Source organism: Pseudopipra pipra, chromosome 1 (assembly GCF_036250125.1).
Source record: "Pseudopipra pipra isolate bDixPip1 chromosome 1, bDixPip1.hap1, whole genome shotgun sequence".
Taxonomy (NCBI): domain Eukaryota; kingdom Metazoa; phylum Chordata; class Aves; order Passeriformes; family Pipridae; genus Pseudopipra; species Pseudopipra pipra.
In genome coordinates this window covers 101,985,030-102,003,695 of record NC_087549.1, presented here as the reverse complement: position 1 = coordinate 102,003,695, position 18,666 = coordinate 101,985,030, and the positions used below count along the sequence as shown (strand labels likewise).

Below are 18,666 nucleotides of genomic sequence, written 5' to 3'. Positions count from 1 at the left end.
AAATTGATCACTTTCTGTTTATCTCCTGATTGCAAGTCCTGCTACCTGCCCTGAGAGAAGTCAGATAGTCCCATGTTTTACAGAACAGGAGTTAGCAAGGGAGTCACTCATCACATTTTAAGTATTCCTATATTCCCTACAGTTAAAGGTTTAGACCCAAGATCATCATAATCCTGTGCTGTTTTGAGGCAAGGTAGACAAAACAAATACTGGCCAATTTATTGTACTTAAGTCTTTCCATTGAGGCCTGTGGAAGGCACCCTTTGCAGAGAAGTGTTGGGCTTCCCTTTAAGTAACCTGTTCTGATACATAGAAGAAATCATATATATAGATACTACTGTACATATGCTACTACAGATACTACTGCTGCAAAGGGCAGATATCCATGAATGGGAGCAAGGCAAGATTGAACTCTGAAGACCCATAGTTGTTTTTTTACAGAGAGCTGCTTATGGCCAAAACGGATGTCCCTGCTGCCTCTACATTGCCTACAGTATGACCGTAGGTTTCTGCACTCCACCCAGCAGTGGCAGCCCACATTTTCTGAGATGCATTCAATCGAAAAAAGCTATGTAAAATTGAGAAATGTATTCTGTTTACTTAAAAACAAAACAAAACAAGGAAACCAGCAAAGATGTTTTGCAGTTGTTAGGAGTTATTTCAAGAATATTTCAAGAAGTCTTAGGAATGACCTTGAATAGCCTCCAATTTGTGTATTTTGACATTCCATGCAAATGCCTGTTTAATTATATTTTGCCTATAAAAAGCTCCCTTAAAAATGTGTCCTTCTGGCACATCAGTCAGCATAGCTGCACTGCAGGCTGGAGCACTCCACCAGCTGATGACAGTTTGTGGCTATGGCCTATAAATTTTATTCTGTTACCCTTGAGTCTTTGAATTAGCTTTTAACCTAAAGATACAGTTTTTATCCCTACTTCTTTCAAGAAGGAGCACTGCTATGATTTGCTGTGATGATGCAGGCTCTTCCTCTATACTGCACTTACTTCTTTACTGGCTGTTTTCTGTACCAGTTTCTGGGTAATGCCCATTTGTTTAACTGTGAATTTTACCTCCAGGTACCCAGTCGAACAGCAGCTGCAGTGTAGGAGGATCCATGACTATTCTGCCAAACAGGAATGAACTTTCAAGTACGGACATCACTGTGTTGAATATGCTGAACAGGAGGGACAGCAATACTAGCACAATCAGTTCAGCCTACCTGAGCAGCCGCAGGTCCTCTGGAATCTCACCTTGCTTCTCTAGCCGGAGGTCCAGCGATGCCTCACAGGCAGAGGGAAGACCGCAGAACGTGAGCGTTGCAGACTCCTATGACCCCATCTCGACGGATGCCTCCCGGCGCTCCAGTGAAGCTAGCCAGTGTGATGACCTGCCAAGTCTTCTCAGCCTCACCCCAGCCCAGCAATACAGGCTGAAAGCTAAATATGCAGCAGCTACTGGTGGACCCCCACCAACTCCACTGCCTAACATGGAGAGGATGAGCCTCAAAACAAGGATGGCACTCTTGGGTGACTGCAAGGAGTCAGGATTATCTCCTCTGCCTCCAGTGAATGCCCCTAGAAGATGTAGTGATGGTGGGGCAAATGGTTACAGCAGGAGGCATTTTCTGTCTCAAGATGCTTTAGGAAATGGCACAAGGAGAGCCAGTGATCCAGTAAGAATGGCCTCCGACAACCTCTCTGTCCCTAGAGTCCAGCGTTTCAACAGTCTTAATAGCTTTAACCCTCCTACTTTGCCTCCATCCGTGGAAAAGCGCAACCTTGTTCTTCAGAACTATACCCGTTCTGAAGGGGGTGTCTTCCGTGGCTTCAACTCCCCCTGTCCTCCAAGCATCAGCGAGAACGTCGCCCTGGAGGCTGCTACAATGGAAGCAGGTGGCAGTCTGAATGATGAGGATCTCCTGCCAGATGACGTGGTTCAGTATCTGAATTCCCAGAACCAGGGCGCGTACGACCACCTGTTGAACAATGTCCTAGACAGCAACAAAATGCATCACAGCTCAGTTTTAGGAAACAACAACCCCAGCAACTTTGATCAAGCCGCTCCACCAAGCAGTCAGCAGGGAGGTCCCGAGGCAAATAAGAGCGACTTGCCCATTCAGTGGAATGAAGTAAGCTCAGGAAGTTCTGACTTATCTCCTTCAAAGCTGAAATGCAGTCAGCGGTCAGCAGTGCAGCAGGCTTGGGCCTTCAGACTGTATAACAATATGATGGTTCAGCAGCAGAACCTGGAGAGAAGCAACATGGCCCAGCAGAATGGCTATCAGAACCTGGTGGAGAACAATAGTTCCTGCAGTTTACAGCAAAACATGGTTCTTGGCAGCGTAGCTGGTAATTCTTTCAGCGTGCAGTCCAATAAGCCTTACAGTGAAAGCATTGGCAGGCAAACAATGATGTCTGGGGCAACAGACAATTCCTGTGGCATGGCAGTACAAGGGCAGAAGCTGAGAATCAGTAACATGCCAGTGAGTGGGAACCAGCAGAATTTCAGCCATCCCATGGCATCTAGTGATCAAGCCACCAATATGGCAAATGGGATGCAGAACAGGAATATGATGGAACAGGAATATTTGCAAAACCAACCAGTTGGAGATGGTGTTCATTACCAGGGAATCAATCAATCCGGTCAAATGATGCTAGGGCAGGTTAGTCCTACCTCACAAAGCAGCCTGTATCAAGGATCGCAGAGTTGTCCACCAGTGTCTCATACCATTGGTAGCCAGCCTTCAGCTTTGCCAGTGGCCAAAAGTTACCAGTCATGCACTAATTACAGCAGCAACAGACGGCAAAACGTATTGAGAAACAACCTGTCACAACAGCAAGGACACATAAGTGATGGCAACCAGACATACAGGGTAAACACCATTAAGATGGAGATGCAAGGTCAGTCACAGCAGTTCTGCTCTAACGTGCAGAATTACTCTGGTCAGTTGTATGACCAAACCACAGGCTTTAGCCACCAAGCTATGAAAACAGGTTCTTTCTTTGGTTCGGAAGCTAACTGCCTGCTGCAGGGGATTGCAACTGAAAACTCATCTGAGCTTCTTTCCCCAGGGGCTAACCAAGTGTCAAGCACAGTTGACAGCATTGACAGCAACAGCCTAGAGGGTGTGCAAATTGATTTTGATGCTATCATAGATGATGGGGACCATGTCAGCTTAATTTCGGAAGCCCTGAGTCCAAGTATCATTCAAGATGTCTCCCGCAATTCCTCACGCCTCACCACTCCCCGAGCATCTCTTACATTCCCAGCTATGCCTGTAAGCACAACCAACATGGCTATTGGGGACATGAGCTCTTTGTTGACCTCGCTTGCAGAAGAAAGCAAGTTTCTTGCTGTTATGCAATAGACATGAAAAACAAAAAACCCTTAGGAGATAACAGATGGGAAAAAAAAAGACTCGTATTTTTTAGTTGTGTATGTATTTTAGCAATCTCATCTCACCTAAATGGGATGTGTTTCAAGTATATTCCTTTTATGGAATAAGGACTCTGAAAACCCTAAAGTGTTCTAGGGAGAAACTGTCTTCCATTTCAGTTTTGAATCAGTATTGCTACACCCATTCCCTCCCTTTCTCTCTTTTCTCGCTTTCTCTCTCCCTTTTTGAATGTCTGTATGCTTCCTTTTTTTCTTTTGTTTTTTAATTGTAAACCAATGTAAACGTGTGAAGTGCATGTTTTTTGTTTTGTTTTGGGTTTTTTTGTAAAAAAAGGTCTGATGAAATGACTTGGCAATTTTCTATTACTCGAACGAAGCTAGACCTTGTAAAACTGTTACAACTTTTCCTCTTAAACATATAGGCACAAAATAACCAGGCATAATGTGAAGTGAGCAGGCAGGGATGAAATCCTCTCTGGATGCACTGGATACATCACACTGAGGTGGACAACCAGTTTAGAAATGCACTGCCATGCACCCTAGGCTGCAGTTTTAGAGTCATGGAGCACAAGAAGTTGGGAGGTTCAAGCAAATAAGAAATCTAAAACCATCAGCCCTTTGATCCCTAGCGAATGTTTTAAGGTTTTTATAAACATACACACAGATAGATGTCACTGCCTTGAATAATGATATGAGATTGTGTCGTGTTTGACCTATTTCAGAGGAAGGAGAGAACCAGAAAGCTATTTTTAGTCCAACTTTCATCTTTTGCAGTATTTGGTATTCTGTTTTTCAGCTTTCTTTTTTAAATGACTGGATGATAAAGTGATGGGTATGTTTGGTGACTCGTGTAATCTATAATCCTCTCATTGCATACCACATTTGTGGAGATACGATCAGGGTCATATGGAGTATTTCATACAGTGAAATAACAAAATAGCAGTATTCCATACTGGGGACTTTTTTTTTAATGCAAATTGTTGAGATGTAATTTGCTGAGCCACTGGTTCTTATTCACAGTAACAATTCCTTTGCCAGGAGAAATGTGTCGTACATCCCTTTTAGCAAATACGGCTTCATGGATGGATCATATGTTTTAAAATAAGTAAATGCCCATTGACAAAACACACAATTACAGCTTCAAAAGCATCATGGATGTGTCATGCAAAAGAAGTAGAAAACAAATGGCTAACCCAGTTCTCAGACTAACCAAATAAATCAAAGCAATTGCAAGCAATCTGATAATCTTAAGTGTTTTTCCACTGTGTCCAGGCTTTAAAAAATTAAGAAATTTAAACTATCATTAAAAATAGCAGAGGAATAAGGGGAATGGCAAAAATTCATAGATGACAGAATATTCGGAGTTGGAAGGGACCCACAAGGACCATCAAATCCAACTCCCAAGTGAATGACTCGTACAGGGATGCAACCCAAGGCCTTGGTGCTGTTAGCATCATGCTCTAACCAAAGAAAGACCAAGCCAGTCTCTCTCGGTGACACCACATGCATTTAATTTCAAAACAAACCAGTGGGTCAATGCCCAGGCTCAGTTGCACAAGCAAAAAATTGAAACCAGTGCACTGTGGTCGTGAAGCTGCTCACTGGTAGAGGTGAATGGCATTTGCTCTGTGAGCACTAGCTCTTCCAGCATGTTTTTGGCTGTGCTGGGCTCCATGTCTGCACCCCTGAACACACAGTGCTCCTGAGTAAACAGGTTGGGGTGGGAAACAGTCACAAGACCAAGGTTTATGTTCACTCACTCCTAGAAGCTGTGTGTAGGTCCAGCCCTTGCAGACTTCTTAGTTAAATCCTGATAGGAAAGTGCAGCTATGGGATGTAAATGGTCCAGGCACTTACAGTCATAGATTTGATGTCTGTAAGGAGCTGGTGTTATAGTAGATATACAGTGGGAAGGAGGAGTGTGGTTGATTTTGAAATACAGATAAACTTTAGCCCAGTCAATATTAGAAATAGCACCAGAAGGTGATTTCTATAGGCTAGAAAGCCATAGCACTTTTTTTGAACTGTAAAAAAAAAAAACCGTGAAATACCAGCTGATTCAGGGCATGGCATTTGAGAAAATGTGTAGGAATGGAACCTCTGTGAAGCTGTCAGATAACACTGATCTGTTAACAGCTGTTAGAGTCAGAGGACAAAGCTGTAAATCAGTAGGAAAACATCATAGAAATCCAGTGCTGGGGCCGTATTTGGGCTTATCACAGCACATACCAAGTGATTTGCAGTGTGAGCTGCGATGTCAAAAATCAAGACAAATGTAAATATCCTACACCTTTTGTCATCATCCAGCTCCTGTCTTTCTCTGTATCTTTAGCCAGCATTTGTTTCTCCCCGACTCATGCACATGTATTCCCTGTTCTGCACTTTACCCTTTGCCAGTTCCCCTTCCAGCCTCCCTGCCCTTGACTAACTATCACGGCCCTCCTGCAGTGATCCCTGGGCTGCAATGGCAGTTGGGCACAGTTTACCATGGCAGATGATGGGTTTGCTGTTGCAGCATGACAAAGCTGCTCCCCGTTGCGCTCTCATCGTACAGAGGCAGCCCTGTAGAGACCTGCTGCCTGTACCCAACTCTTGCCCCTGCCCTGCTGCTGGGGCATGAAGGGATGCATGAAGGGCTGTGCTGGACATGTTTCAGATGCTTCCTGGTAACCAATCACTGACTGTTTATTAAGCCCTCAAGTACATGTTTATAAACAATTTCAACAAGGAGACTTATGACCAGCTTGGGAGTAGGTGGCTTGGGAGAGAATCCTTTTATTGTTATAGAGCCAATACATTTTAAAAAAAATAACCATCCCCAACTATTTTTTTAAACTCAATTTTCCAGTTCATAATTGTATTTGCTGGTGCAATTGATGCTGGGAAGCTATTAACAGATGTGATCCATCAGAGCTTAGAAGGAGCCATTCATATTGCTCAAGGCTAAAAGGGACTGTTTGAGTAGCTAATTTGCCTTCCTGGATTTGACAAACCTTTATCACTCACTTAGCCCTGTCTTGGGCCAACAGTGTGTCTTGGCAGAAACCACATGCTCCAAAAAGGCATCCTGTTTGATTTGGCAAAGGTGAAGAACCAGAGACTCCACTGTGTCCCTGGGGAGTTTATACAAATGGTTTGTCATTTTCACCATTAAGCATATGTTCCACTTGTGTTCATGTGTCACTTTTCAGTTTTTAGTATTGTCTCATGCTTTTCTGGTTTATGCTAAAGAACCCGTTTTGGTACCTGTGAGGGTAGCAATACATCATAGCCCAGCTATCTTGGGTTTTGGTTCCGTTTTGATGAGGTAGACTGGTCTCTCTGAGCATGGGTCTGTTATGTTGGACACCAGCTTTCACTTGTCAACCTCCTTCTCGGTGTATGGCAGTCTGGGGAAAGTCGCACCAGCATTGGTGGGACATGTTTACTGGCACCCTTCTACAACTGCTCTTCGTTACAGAGTCAAAGCTTGCTTTTGTTTATCTGGCACATCAGTTATTTTTGTCATAGCTGTTGGAAACCCACCGTTCATCCGAGTGTACTAGAAGATGCACAAAAAACCATCATGAATTTTCTATTTTTAAAGTATTGCAGCCTGAGTCTAAAATCACCTTTACTTCTAATGGCTCTGAGAGGCTCTTCCCTATTCACTGCTTTTGGCCTTGGAAGCATCAGTAACACTCAGCCTGCCTGAAGCATGTGTATTTCTCTAGGCAGTTTTACTTTCCATGAAGTGGAAGTAGCCAGTGAGAGTTAATCCATCAGTTACACCCAGGTGAAGGAAAGGTGTGTTTGCAGGGAAGTCAGTGAGCTTCCACAGGGCCTTTGCTGGTGAGTAGAATGGCCAAGTACATGCACATGACAGATGACGTTATTCTCTCCTGGGAGAATTGCCCCAAATGGTGTGTGCATTAAGATGCCGGCTGGCTGCTCATTTCCAGTCATTGCTTCCCCCCCGCCTTGATGAAATGGCTGGTCAGCTCACCCATGCCTGTTCTGCAGTGGCTCATCCTTCTGAACGGCAGTGTTTATATTCTCGCAATATATGTGCCTTATTTTGCGTTGACCTTGTAAAACAGAGGGACCAGGATGTGTTGCCAAATTTTCCTGATGAGGCTGTACTTGCCATTCAGTTAATAGCACATACCACTGTTGATAGTGTCTAAAATGTCTTGTAAACCTCTGGTATTCACGTGTAATTGTCCTTGGATTGGTGGAATGTCTCCTATGGAACAGTCACTGTTGTCAGTCCTGCAGATGTGTAAGATAAAAATGTGTTCTTTTTTTTTTTTTTCCAATTTTTAAAAATTTTTTTTATAAAGCTTGTAATCCTTTTTTTTAAAAAAAAAAAAAAGAAAAAAGAAAAGAGAATGTGTAAATACATTTATGTATGGTAGGAATAGTGTTCAGCTGTAACAGGCCTTAGTGGTCTTTATTTGATAAACCTGCAGTTATGATCTGATGTTTCTCAAGCCTTAGGTTGATCTGAAGGGTCTGTAGCACTGTGTACATATGAACTGTACTTCTGCTTTCAGAACCACTTAGCTTTTTTGTAACAAAGAAAAAAATGTTTCTTACAATGTCAATAAAAACAAAAGCCTTTGTACTTAAGTTCTTAGCTTTCAACTATTAAAATATCTCCTTGGGGGAGGGAGTTATTTTTTCATCCATCTGAAGAGCCTGGTTGCAATCAGCACGAGTTGCTTTACTCATAGCTGCTCGCTTTTCTCTTTCTGCTTCCCAGCCTGTTGCTTCCCATCATTCTCAGTTTAAATACAGGTTGGAAAACAAAACGGGGCATTTGCCTTCCCTCTAGAGAAAAGTGGCTGAGGGATGCTGGGTAATAAAATGAAAAATGAAAATGCAGTGTCACACAGATAACGTGTTTGAAAGGAGGAGGGAGACTGACCTGGTTAACTCTGCTGCACAAGCAGCCGCTTCCGAGGTCAAAGCTAAGCCGTGCTAGATTCTGGGCTGTTCTATGGAGGCTGTGTTTTCATCCTTCGCTTGCCAAGGGTCTCTCACAAAGGCTTGCCTACCCATGAAGAAGCATGGGAAGGAGGAAGAGGAGCTCCTCTGACTGGATTAGCCAGTAGATGTCTGCTCAGGTGGGTTATTGTGTGATCTGCAAAAGACCTAGATGCAGTCATCTTCAAAGCTGGACATACTCAGTGAGTGCTCCTGTCAAGTACAGCAGTGATAGGTAACATCAAGTTAGTTGTGGTAAATAGTATAAAAGAAGTTGTAATATTATGGTGTCTGGGCTGTTCTCATTTCAAGGCCTTTTGTTTCCATTGCTGGTACCTCACAGATCACTCTGTTGAGCTGTGAGTGCTCAGCTTCTGTCTTAAGTCCTTCCTGAGCCAAAACAGATGAGCCATTTCCTAGGCCAAGGGAGGTATTTGCTTATCTTAACTTCTTTTGTTGTGTGGGGTTTTTTTGTTGGGTTTTGTTTTTTACCTTCAGCCATTATTAAACTGTTGTCATTAGACTTTAAGGTTTGGAAGGGGAAGAGGTGAAGCATGCCCAGCTGAGAAGCCCACGAGGCAGGAGGAAAGCCCTTGGAGTGGTCTGGTAGTGGTCAAGAAGACCCTGCAGTAGGACAGGGATCTTGATGGTGGCCATGGTGCCTTAGTTTATGTTCTGCAATCCAAAATCCTCCCAGACTGTAGCAGTGCTCCAGCATCTGCTCACGTTGTGGGATGGGGGCATGTGACACTGACTTCCCAACTTATACCAACAGGAGGTCAGCAGCAGGGGTGGAACAAGCCTCAGATAAAGACATGATGGACCAGTGGGGAAACAAGCAGGCCTGCAGGTACTGGGGAGTCAGTAGCAGGATTCATGCTGACCACAGAGCATGGCCTCACAGGCTTAGAGGTGAATGTGGTGTTTCTGAGCCTTACCAGGTAGTGGGAGATGAGGGACTCCCACCTCACACATGCTAATGCAGTGAAGACATGCACACATGCAGAGCATCATGCTACACAAGTGTCAATAGCACTGCACACCTGCTACAAATAAGGGAGCTCACATACCTGGACTGACAGCGCCTCTCTGTGCTCCTTGCACTGTGCCATCACACCACTGCCTTTAACCACGCCCTGCATGCTTGTCTTTCAGATGTATCTCTTCCACCAGGTGGATCTACTTCAGGATGAATGTCAAGAGGGCAGAAGATGCCATGGGCACCCTTGCGGTGTTCGGCACCGTGGTTGTGCCCTGTGTTGAGGGTGCAGATGAAGAAGCTGCCCTGCAGTGTGAGGTCAGGCACCAGGACCACATCATTTCCAGAGCTGAGCACTTCTAGGTAAAGGGCTTGGGCTCCAGAGCATATTCCTGGTCCTCCAGCCTGATTTGAGATTGGGCCAATGAAGAGCTGTATGTTCAAAGCTGCAGCCAGGGACAGGAAGACCTATGTTTCCATGTGGTAAAACTCAATGTCAAGTCCTCAGGAAAACAAAAATAGCAGGGCAGTTGTGGTTTGTACCATCCAAAATCAGCAGATGCTGTTGACCTTTAGTCTGTGCTTTAGTGCCAAGGCTGTAAATGAGTGAATTTAATTAAGGGCATGTACCTGAGAGGGAACTGCACTTTGCAAAGCCTGAAAAAAATACAACAGAGATATACAGTGTCAACCAGCAAGGCAGGAAAAAAACCACCCCAGAGCCTCCCTGTACCCTAAACAGGTGGCACAGTGTTATTACACTCAAACACTAAAGACAGTGGCAACACAAAAATCACCAATAATGCTAAGGCCAGGCCTCCCATGGTCAGGGGTGAAGCAGGGAAAGAGCAGATAGTGTGGGCCCACAGTGCTGATGGAGTTACTGGGCTGGCTAGATGTAAGCAATGGCACTGTAGGACAGCCTAGTGTAATTTTTTTCCTTTCCCAGTTTTTGTGGGCTCGACTGTGTAATCTTCATGCTGTTTTTTCAAAGAGGGGATAATGGGAAGGAGACGACTTGTTCTCTGCAGGCTGAAACACAAGCTATTTGTGTAAGGAACACAGCTTTGTTACATGATTAGTGCAATGGGAGCCCCTAGGCACCACTTCCCAGTACAAACAACTAGTATTAATAACTCATGCTAAAGTTGCCTGCTATTTAATAACCTGGGCCTCTTTCCACCCCGAGAAGCACATAACTGTTTTGTGTTCCCACCATCTCTGCCTGTCTTCCCTCACTGGCTTCAGACTGTCCCTGTTCACCTCCCAGGAAAAAAAAGGAGCAGGTTTGGGCAAGGAAGAAGGAAGAACTGATGGTATTTAACAGGAATCCCTGCACCCATTTCTGCCTGCATATGTACGACCTTGCCTGCCCCACTTTATGGGGTACTGCCCTTGCGTCTGATGTGAGGCTGCTCATTGCTACCATGTCTTGCAATCTTGGTCCTGTGTCACCCATGTTCTGGGGACAGAGTGACCTATTTCATGCCTTGCCAAGGAAGCAGCCACCCTCCCTCCAAGCTGCCCCAACTGGCTGAGACGTGATAGACCAACACTGTTACTCATGGGTGGGAGGCCCATGTGAGTCACGCTTCCCTTCACCCCACATGCGGGGTGGCTGCAGCAGAAGAGCGGGGAGCAAGTGAGCAGGACTGCATTTCCTGCCCGGCTGTGCATGGCAGCAACACAGTTGGGCCCAGGCGGGAGCGAGAAGCAGTGGGTAGATCAGATGGTGATGAACCATAAACAGGATCGTTTCGCAGGGGCTGTCTGAGCTGCTCCAGCCTTTGCCAGCAGCACTAGGATGGCTGTCAGGTCTGCAAGGCAGTCTCTAAGCCACTCTGCTCTGCAGAAAAACATTACTAATGTTCCCACGACCAGAGCAAGACAGAAGAGACAAATAACTTGGACAGCATCATGAAACAGTGGCAAAAATCTGGAAGACAGAGGAGGAGAGAGGAAAAAAACAAGAGGGTGGAAAGCTCTATAATGACTGAAAAGAGCCCCAGATGGATACAAACCGAGAAAAGGCCAGAGACAGAAATAGTAGCACTAATTAGCTGAGCTGAACAACCTCATTCCTGCTGTACCTGAGCATCCTCTGCTGTCCTCAGAGCCCTGGCGCTGCCAGCCCCATGCTAGAGAGGAGGAGTGGGAGCAGGGAGCTGTTCAGACCTGGATGAACAGAAGTAATTAAGTTCCTATAGCAACGCTTAGAGAAAAATCCCAAAGCGGAGGCACCTATAGGACTGGGTAGAGAAAGGGTTGTGGCTCCAGGCAGCATCCCCTGAGGGAGAACCATGAGAAATGTGTGCTTCCCCATCCTGAGCATGGTTTCTGCTGCACCTTTACTGCTTGAAGACTTCCCATTTCCATTATATGAGCAGCCAGCCCTCCCAAGCCATAGGAAAAACTCAATTTGCCTATTTTGTCTTGAGGCAGTTTTACTTTGAAGAGCTACAGCACATCCCGCACTGCCAAAGCATTGTGGTAATATTTTCACTGGCAAAAATTTTTATTTGCCTAGAAGGCTTTTGCTGGGAAAGGGCAGATATGTCTCATTCCTGTCATTGCTGACCACTTCAACCTCCGGTCCACTGCTTTCAGTAAACTCCTTTGACTTTCTTTGGCTGTGGGACCCCACTCCATGACATTGCCTGAATATGGCTTTTTGGACAGAGCTTCAAAGAAGAAATGGTCTGAGGCACCCCATCATCATCCTGCTGCAGAATCTGAACTTGAGCTCTCACTAGAAGGTTGCAGATATAAAAGAGGGTTAAAAAAAACCCAGCTCATACTGTGGGTGAAACAATTATCAGACACTGAACCCTCAGAGTTGTGGAGTTCACTGGAAAATAGGTACCTCTCAGAAGCTTTCTGAAGTGGCTGCACATTAGGTTCTTTCTTGCCTGAGCTGAAAGTCTCCTCACCTGCACTGTGTCGCTCGCATTCGTCACTACCTGGTGGCACACCATCAGTGGGAAGAGGTCCCAGTGCCCATGGTGAGGCTGGGGACTGCCACAGCAGAAGCTGGATGTTTGCAGGGCTGCAATAAGTGGCAAAGTGTGCTGCATCATCTGTGGGGATTGGGGTTTGCTCCCTTCCAGCAACAGTAAATGTCAAGCTTCCCTTGTCAGCCATGCAGGGAGGAACAGCGTGGTTGGTCTCCCAAGGCTGCGCTCTCCTCCTCACATCACCCTTGGAGCAGGCAAGCTCCCGCTGCTGACCCAGACAGCAAGAGCTCTCCTTTGGACACCACTACTAGGGACACACTGTGCCACGCTTGTTTCTTTTATTGTAAGGAATTAAAGGAATTCATGTCACTTTGAAGTCTGCAGTGTGGTGTCCCAGCCCCTGCCCGCCATGTGGCCTCACTGCAGACTGGTACAGCATTAGCAAGCCCAGTGGCACAGCTCCTACACCTGCCCCATGTCCAATCCTTTCCTTGCCTTGGATGCCTCTCTCTGCCCTTTCCTCCTCAAGTCTGGGCTGTAGCGCAGGGGAAACCAAAAATACCGCATGCTATTTTTTCCTCTCCTTGGCTGGTTCCTTGGAGATTGCTGCTGTTTTCTCCCAATTACAGAAAATAGTTGAAGCTGTGCAGAGGCTCAACCACACACACATGGAGGCAGCAATGTCTTTCTTAGCTCTGTGGAGCGCAGTCTTGAACCACTATAGCACTTTTTGCTTACCTTCATGTCCTGAGACAGCTTAAGTTTCAATCTGCTCTTCACTTGAGCTCTGCTTGGCATGGACAGCCGGAAAGTGCAGGGCTCCAGTTTAGCTGGAGCAGTAGCACAGAAAGAGAGAGATGGAACATCAGCCAGCAAAATATGATAGGGAATCCTCTTGCCCCCCAGTAACCTCTCTGCTGATGCTGAAGCCAGGGCCTCTTCTGTTTAAAAGAGGACTGGAGTCTGGGGTCATCTGTTGCAGGGGTGGCTCTGCCTTTAGCAGCTCCCATAGTTTCAGCAGCTTATGTGCAAATTCTCTCTGCCAAGCTTCACTTAGAAGCACTGGTGCAAAGGTCCCCCATTTTGGAGGAAGCCCAGGAGAATATGAAATCCCCTTGGACTTTTCATTGTGGAGGACAGCTGGTCACAAACAAAATCTACAGTCCTGAAGCAAGTAATGCAGGCTTTGATCTACCCAGTTAAATATGCGCATTGCTGAACTCGATCCTCTTCTCTTTGTGCATGTTCTCATACAAAGTATTTTCTTTCAGGAGAGTGGATTGCAGAGCTTTCTCTTCTCCTGTCCTATACCAGGTGATGAGTTTTAAGACAACATTGTCCTGAAAACTTCAGGGGTTTTATCAGTTTTGAATGTAAACTTCCTTGCTTTAAAAGAAACACAAATGGGCAAATTTAAGACATCCCATGCTTTGGCTGGCCTTGTGCTAAACTTAAAAATGGAGAGCCTCAAAACCCCAAATGTTGTTGCCAGTGAGCCCTAGATAGTGGCGCCACTGTGTTTGCTGAGTCCATTTGGTCAGTCTTTTGGCTGATAAGTGCTGGTCCACTGCAATGAAAACATCAGATTTAGAGGAAGAAAAACAAAGCAAAAAGACAGCATTTAGTAATTTTAGAGGTACCACATGCACTTAGCAAAAGTGGAACCAGCCCAGTTTCAAACTGGGGGTGTCCTTGAAAGCTGCCACCTATGACAACCCCAGGGCTGGGGCAGCTGGCCTCCAGGGCCGGCTCTTCCTCCTCTGCCCAGGAACCATGCCATGATTTTTGCAATACAGGAAGGCTCCAAAAAGCATGTCTGATGCCCTCGGGAGGTGAGCACCACAGCTGCCTGACCACCGCTTGTACTAGCATAGCTGGACCCTGGCGCCTGCCTTTCAGGTCCTTCCCCAGGTAGCACAGCTGGGGCAAGGAGCTGAACTGTGCCACCCTGACCTGTGCCACCGTGACCCTGGGTCTGGAAAACCTCAGCTCCCGCTTATGTCAGGGGAGACAAACAAATGGCAAAAGTGAAACAATCAGAGAGTTGCCTCCCAGGAAAATCCCTCGACTTCAGTGTGGGCGGTGTGGCAGCACAGCCCCATCCCTATGACTGCTGGGAAGTTGTGGCCCTGCTATGCAGCTGTGGGAGCCAGAGGCATCAAAGTGATGCTGTTTGAGGAGCCCATGTCCTGCACAGCCTGACCCGCCCAGTCAGCGACTGTCCCCATGATTTAAAGTCAGATAAGTCCTAGGACACCTGTGGAGGAGGCCTGTGAGGGCAACCGTGCTCGCAGCAACAGGGTTTGATAGCAGAAGAGAAGGGGTTCGCCTTGTCCCTGTCCTTGCACCTGGGAGCGGGGCTGGGTGCCTGGTTTGCACTGCAGTACTGTGTGCCATGCTGCCACATCCTGCTGAGTTTCACACATGCCTCCTCTGCTCCATCACACATTGGCTTTCTTGCTTCTAATTTATCCTCTTCCAGTTTGATGTCACCTCTGAGGGCTCAGCAGTGCCCCTGTGTCCCCTGGATGTGTGTTGTTCCCTTGGGCCACAGTGCAGCTTGCACGGTTGGAAGCAGTGGGGCAAGAACCATCTTTGCGCCCGAGGTCCCAAGAATGTATCAGCAGTTCAGTGCTGCCACGCTGTGGGAATCACAACTCATGTGCAGTGCTGGCCTGGCTGCAGACATCCCGCTGCAGGCATGCCATGCCCATCCATGGGCTCTGCTGCGACCACTGTCCCTGTGTGAAGGGACATCCTTAATTGACTGACTGGGGCTGTAACGCAGGGTAATAGTGTGCTTCTCACCCCCATCCTGGACTTGTTTCTGATCTGCAGCCAAGACTTAGACCCATCACCTGTCAAGGCTTCAACTGCACGTCCCTGGGGCTGAGACCTCTCCAGTCTCCACCACCACTTTGCTGCTTTCCTTTTCAGATGGTCAAACACTAGGCAGGGTAAATCCCACAGGAACATGGAAGAAGGTGGTGCAGAAATCTAGCTGGGGGACATGAGTGTCATTTTGCCCTGTTATTGCCCTTCCTCCCTGGAAGCATCCAAACAAGTGAATGAAGCATCCCCAGCAAACTTCCTGTTGCCTTTCAGTAGCAGGAGTAGCAGTGGCTCTGTCTCCAAGATGGATCTGGCAGCCATGTAGCAGCTTCTTGAACATGCTCTAAACGGTATTCATGGGTGGCAAGTAAGGACAAACACAGTTTTGCCCTTGAAGAGCTGAGTCCAACTACCTGAGTGGGCTGCTGGCCAGCAGAGCGGATTATTAATAGCAACTGCTTTATGTAAAACATCAGGAGGAGCAGTGCATTTTTAGCCAGCTCCCAGACTGGCCTGGTGGTGGCATTGGCTCAGGGACACAGGACTGACAGCCAGAGGACCAGCATTGCTCACAGCAATGCCTGCAGCACAATTTGCAGCCTCTTGCTGAGCTGCACAGCACTGCCCTCAAAGGCAAACCACCAGCCGTGGCCAGCTAGGCTTGGGAAGGCTGATGGGGCAGCAGCCCAAAGCAGTGTGGAGTTTTCCATGGTCAGTTATTGTGCTGGCATGGCCAGAAAGCTGCTATTATTAGATGGCATATGAATCACCCACACGACTGGAATTAGCAGCCGCAGCCTGAGCTGAGCTGGACACTTATTGGAAAAGCCTCATTTACAGCCTAGCCAAGAGAAAAAAGTGGACAGGGCTCAGAGAAACCGCTTGCCCAATGCCTGCTTCAGCCCTGGCTGCCAATTCTTCCTGCTCAGTGGGAAGCATCAGCTCTGGGGGGTCTCCCAAAGCCCTGATGGTGTGACATAGGGAAGGAATGATCAGGAAAACTACCATCCTGTTCATGCACTGCCAACTCCATGCAAAATATAGCAACAGATAAAACCTACAAGGGATATAATCTTAAATCATGATCTGATGGAGTTGATTAAAAGGTCATAGCCTGACAAAATGTGTTTGAGTGAAATGTGAAGGAAAACACTGAGTTTAGCAGAATTAAAGCCTAAGGCCTCATGCATCTGCAGCAGAGAGAGGAGGATCTCATGTCTCAAAGCTAGGGTCAAGGGAAGCATTTTGGATTGTGTGGATAAGGAACATGTCAAGTGAGATCTTCCCTTTCCAGCCTCTCTCATACAGGTGAGGAGCTTACAGCTGCCATGCCTGTACCTTGGTCTGGTCTCCTGCAAAGCGACATCAACACGTGACACAAGCAGACACTGAGCAGGGTAACAGGGATCTGCAGCTCTAGGGCCAAAACTGGCAAATTACTGAGAACTCACTGGGTGCAGAGTGAAAGAAAGAAGGGAGGGAGCTGGAAACATATTTGCTTTTCTGGATGGGAAAACACTGACGCCCTTTGATTCCTTTTTTGACTCATTTAAGCCTGGAACTGCAATAAGACAGCCCAGTAAGAAACACAACTTGTAAGAACTGCAGCTGCTAAAGTTTTCCCTCAGTCTCCTCACTAGTCATTTTGCCCATGTTTTTCTTTATTTACCCTGTTGCAAACGATAGAAAGTCCAGTCTCCATGTTCTCTTGCACAATTGTGAATCAAATGCATCAGCAAATAAAATTCAGTCATCAGAGCTGTGCTATGATCTTTGCTTCACCCTGCACTTTTCCTACTGAAATTAAAATAATCCACTATGTCACCTTTTCACAGGACATGAAATAGAATTTTATATGCATTGCAAAGTCACACCAAGGCACATTGTGAAGAGCGGCAGAGTACACACCATTTCTTATAGCCTAACAAAGGAGCTCTTATTTAATAATGAACTATTACAGCACAGTACAAAGATTTGCTTTGTTCAGTGACTAGAAATTGTTTGCAGATTTTTCCAGCCACCAGGAGCTGACAACTCACTTAGGAAATCAATTCTTAAAGCTAGAGTGCTTACATGCCTGTTTGTTTCTTGGAGCACTGCAAGCCCAGAACTGCATGGGGTACAGTCCTGCTCTCTTTTTCCATGGACTGAAATAGTGAAACATTTCTGGATATATTTCTCAAGAAAGAAGTAAATCTGTGGTTTCAGCTCTTTCCTCCACATCACCTTCTGGAAAGGTTAAAGCTTCTTAGCCAAAGTGCTGAAAGCAAGGGATAAGAGGATGAATCTTGGAGTAAAATTGTAGGAGCTGGTTACTTTGATGTGAGGCAAACATACTGCTTGGGTGCCACAGACAGCTGAGATGTGTGGAGAGGATTTTCAGCTTTCTGAAAAAAAAAAATCTATCATCCAGAGATGATAGAAAGAAAGAAAGATGTACAAAGACTCAGGTGATGGACTGCAGTGAGTCAGCAGCATGAGGAAGGTTTTCTACTGGAGTAGAGCTAGGCACTGCCAGGAAAGAGCTAGGATTTTCTCCCCTCCTAATCTCTTCCTCTACTTTTATTAATAGTCATTAATACCAATCCAGCCATGGGATGCAGGATCCCATCCGTGCATCTGCACCTCTGGCAAGGATGGTGATGATCTGGGACAGCTTGTTTTGATGCTACAGAACAGGTCAGTTTGTGCCACTTGGCTCAAACACACAAATCACACAGCCAGGATGCTAATAAATGAGAAGCAAAGACATTTCTTCTCCGTCCCAGAAAGGGATTATGACTGGAGGGAGGGAACAAGAATGAGCATTCACCCTGGGCTGTACCAGCACTCATTCCACCATGGAGGTAATGCAATTACCAGGCTGTTTTCCTATCATGCACCTTTAACCATTTTATTCATCCCCGGTGAGCTTCTTGTAGAAGGGTCAAGGAGCAGGAGTGTGATTGGCCCTTTAACTGCAAGTGAGGGCACTTAATGAACATACCACTCCTTACCTACCAGCCAGCTTTCCCAGAAATATCAAAGCACAGAGCAAGGAGATGCCTTGATATCAAATCTTCTGGCAGGTTTAATGACACCAGAACCACAGCTCTGCCTAGCAGCTAGAAAAGGTGATCTCTGAGAAGTCCCAGTACAAAATTGTCTATGAGCATCTTGCTGAGGCTGAGGAACTCAAGTCCTGAGTTCAGATGAGGTATTAAATTCCAACATCGGTTTCTGAGGACTTCCCCTCCTTCGGTCTTTCCAAAGTACATCATGTGCATGTGCAACATATACACACATGTTCATTTATTTGTTTGACTATTTTTAAACAAATTAACTCACTTTTCTGATTTTTTCTGGGAGGAAAACTAAAATCCCCTGTAGCACCAGTCCCTCTCTCTCAGTCGACAACCTACAGCAGGGAGTTGGAAACTTGGCACTTAGCCCATGTGTTAGCTGCAGGTTAGCACTGAGCAGAACCAGTTAGAGTAGAAAAGCCTCATGTCTCCTCTGCACTCTGCTTCATTCTGCCAGGCTCTACCATAATATCTG

General features: G+C 46.2%; 1 protein-coding gene across 4 annotated transcripts in view; it reads left to right on the top strand.

Annotated features, from left to right (window-relative positions):
- GLI3 (GLI family zinc finger 3) overlaps positions 1–8,007 on the top strand; it is a 209,533-nt gene extending 201,526 nt beyond the window's left edge. For all 4 annotated transcript variants that reach the window (XM_064668336.1, XM_064668325.1, XM_064668331.1 and 1 more), the window contains one exon: positions 1,077–8,007. In XM_064668336.1, coding sequence (XP_064524406.1) covers positions 1,077–3,367 — 2,291 coding nt within the window. In that variant the 3' untranslated portion in view covers positions 3,368–8,007. The remainder of the gene's footprint in view (positions 1–1,076) is intronic.
- The last annotated feature ends 10,659 nt before the right edge of the window (positions 8,008–18,666 follow it).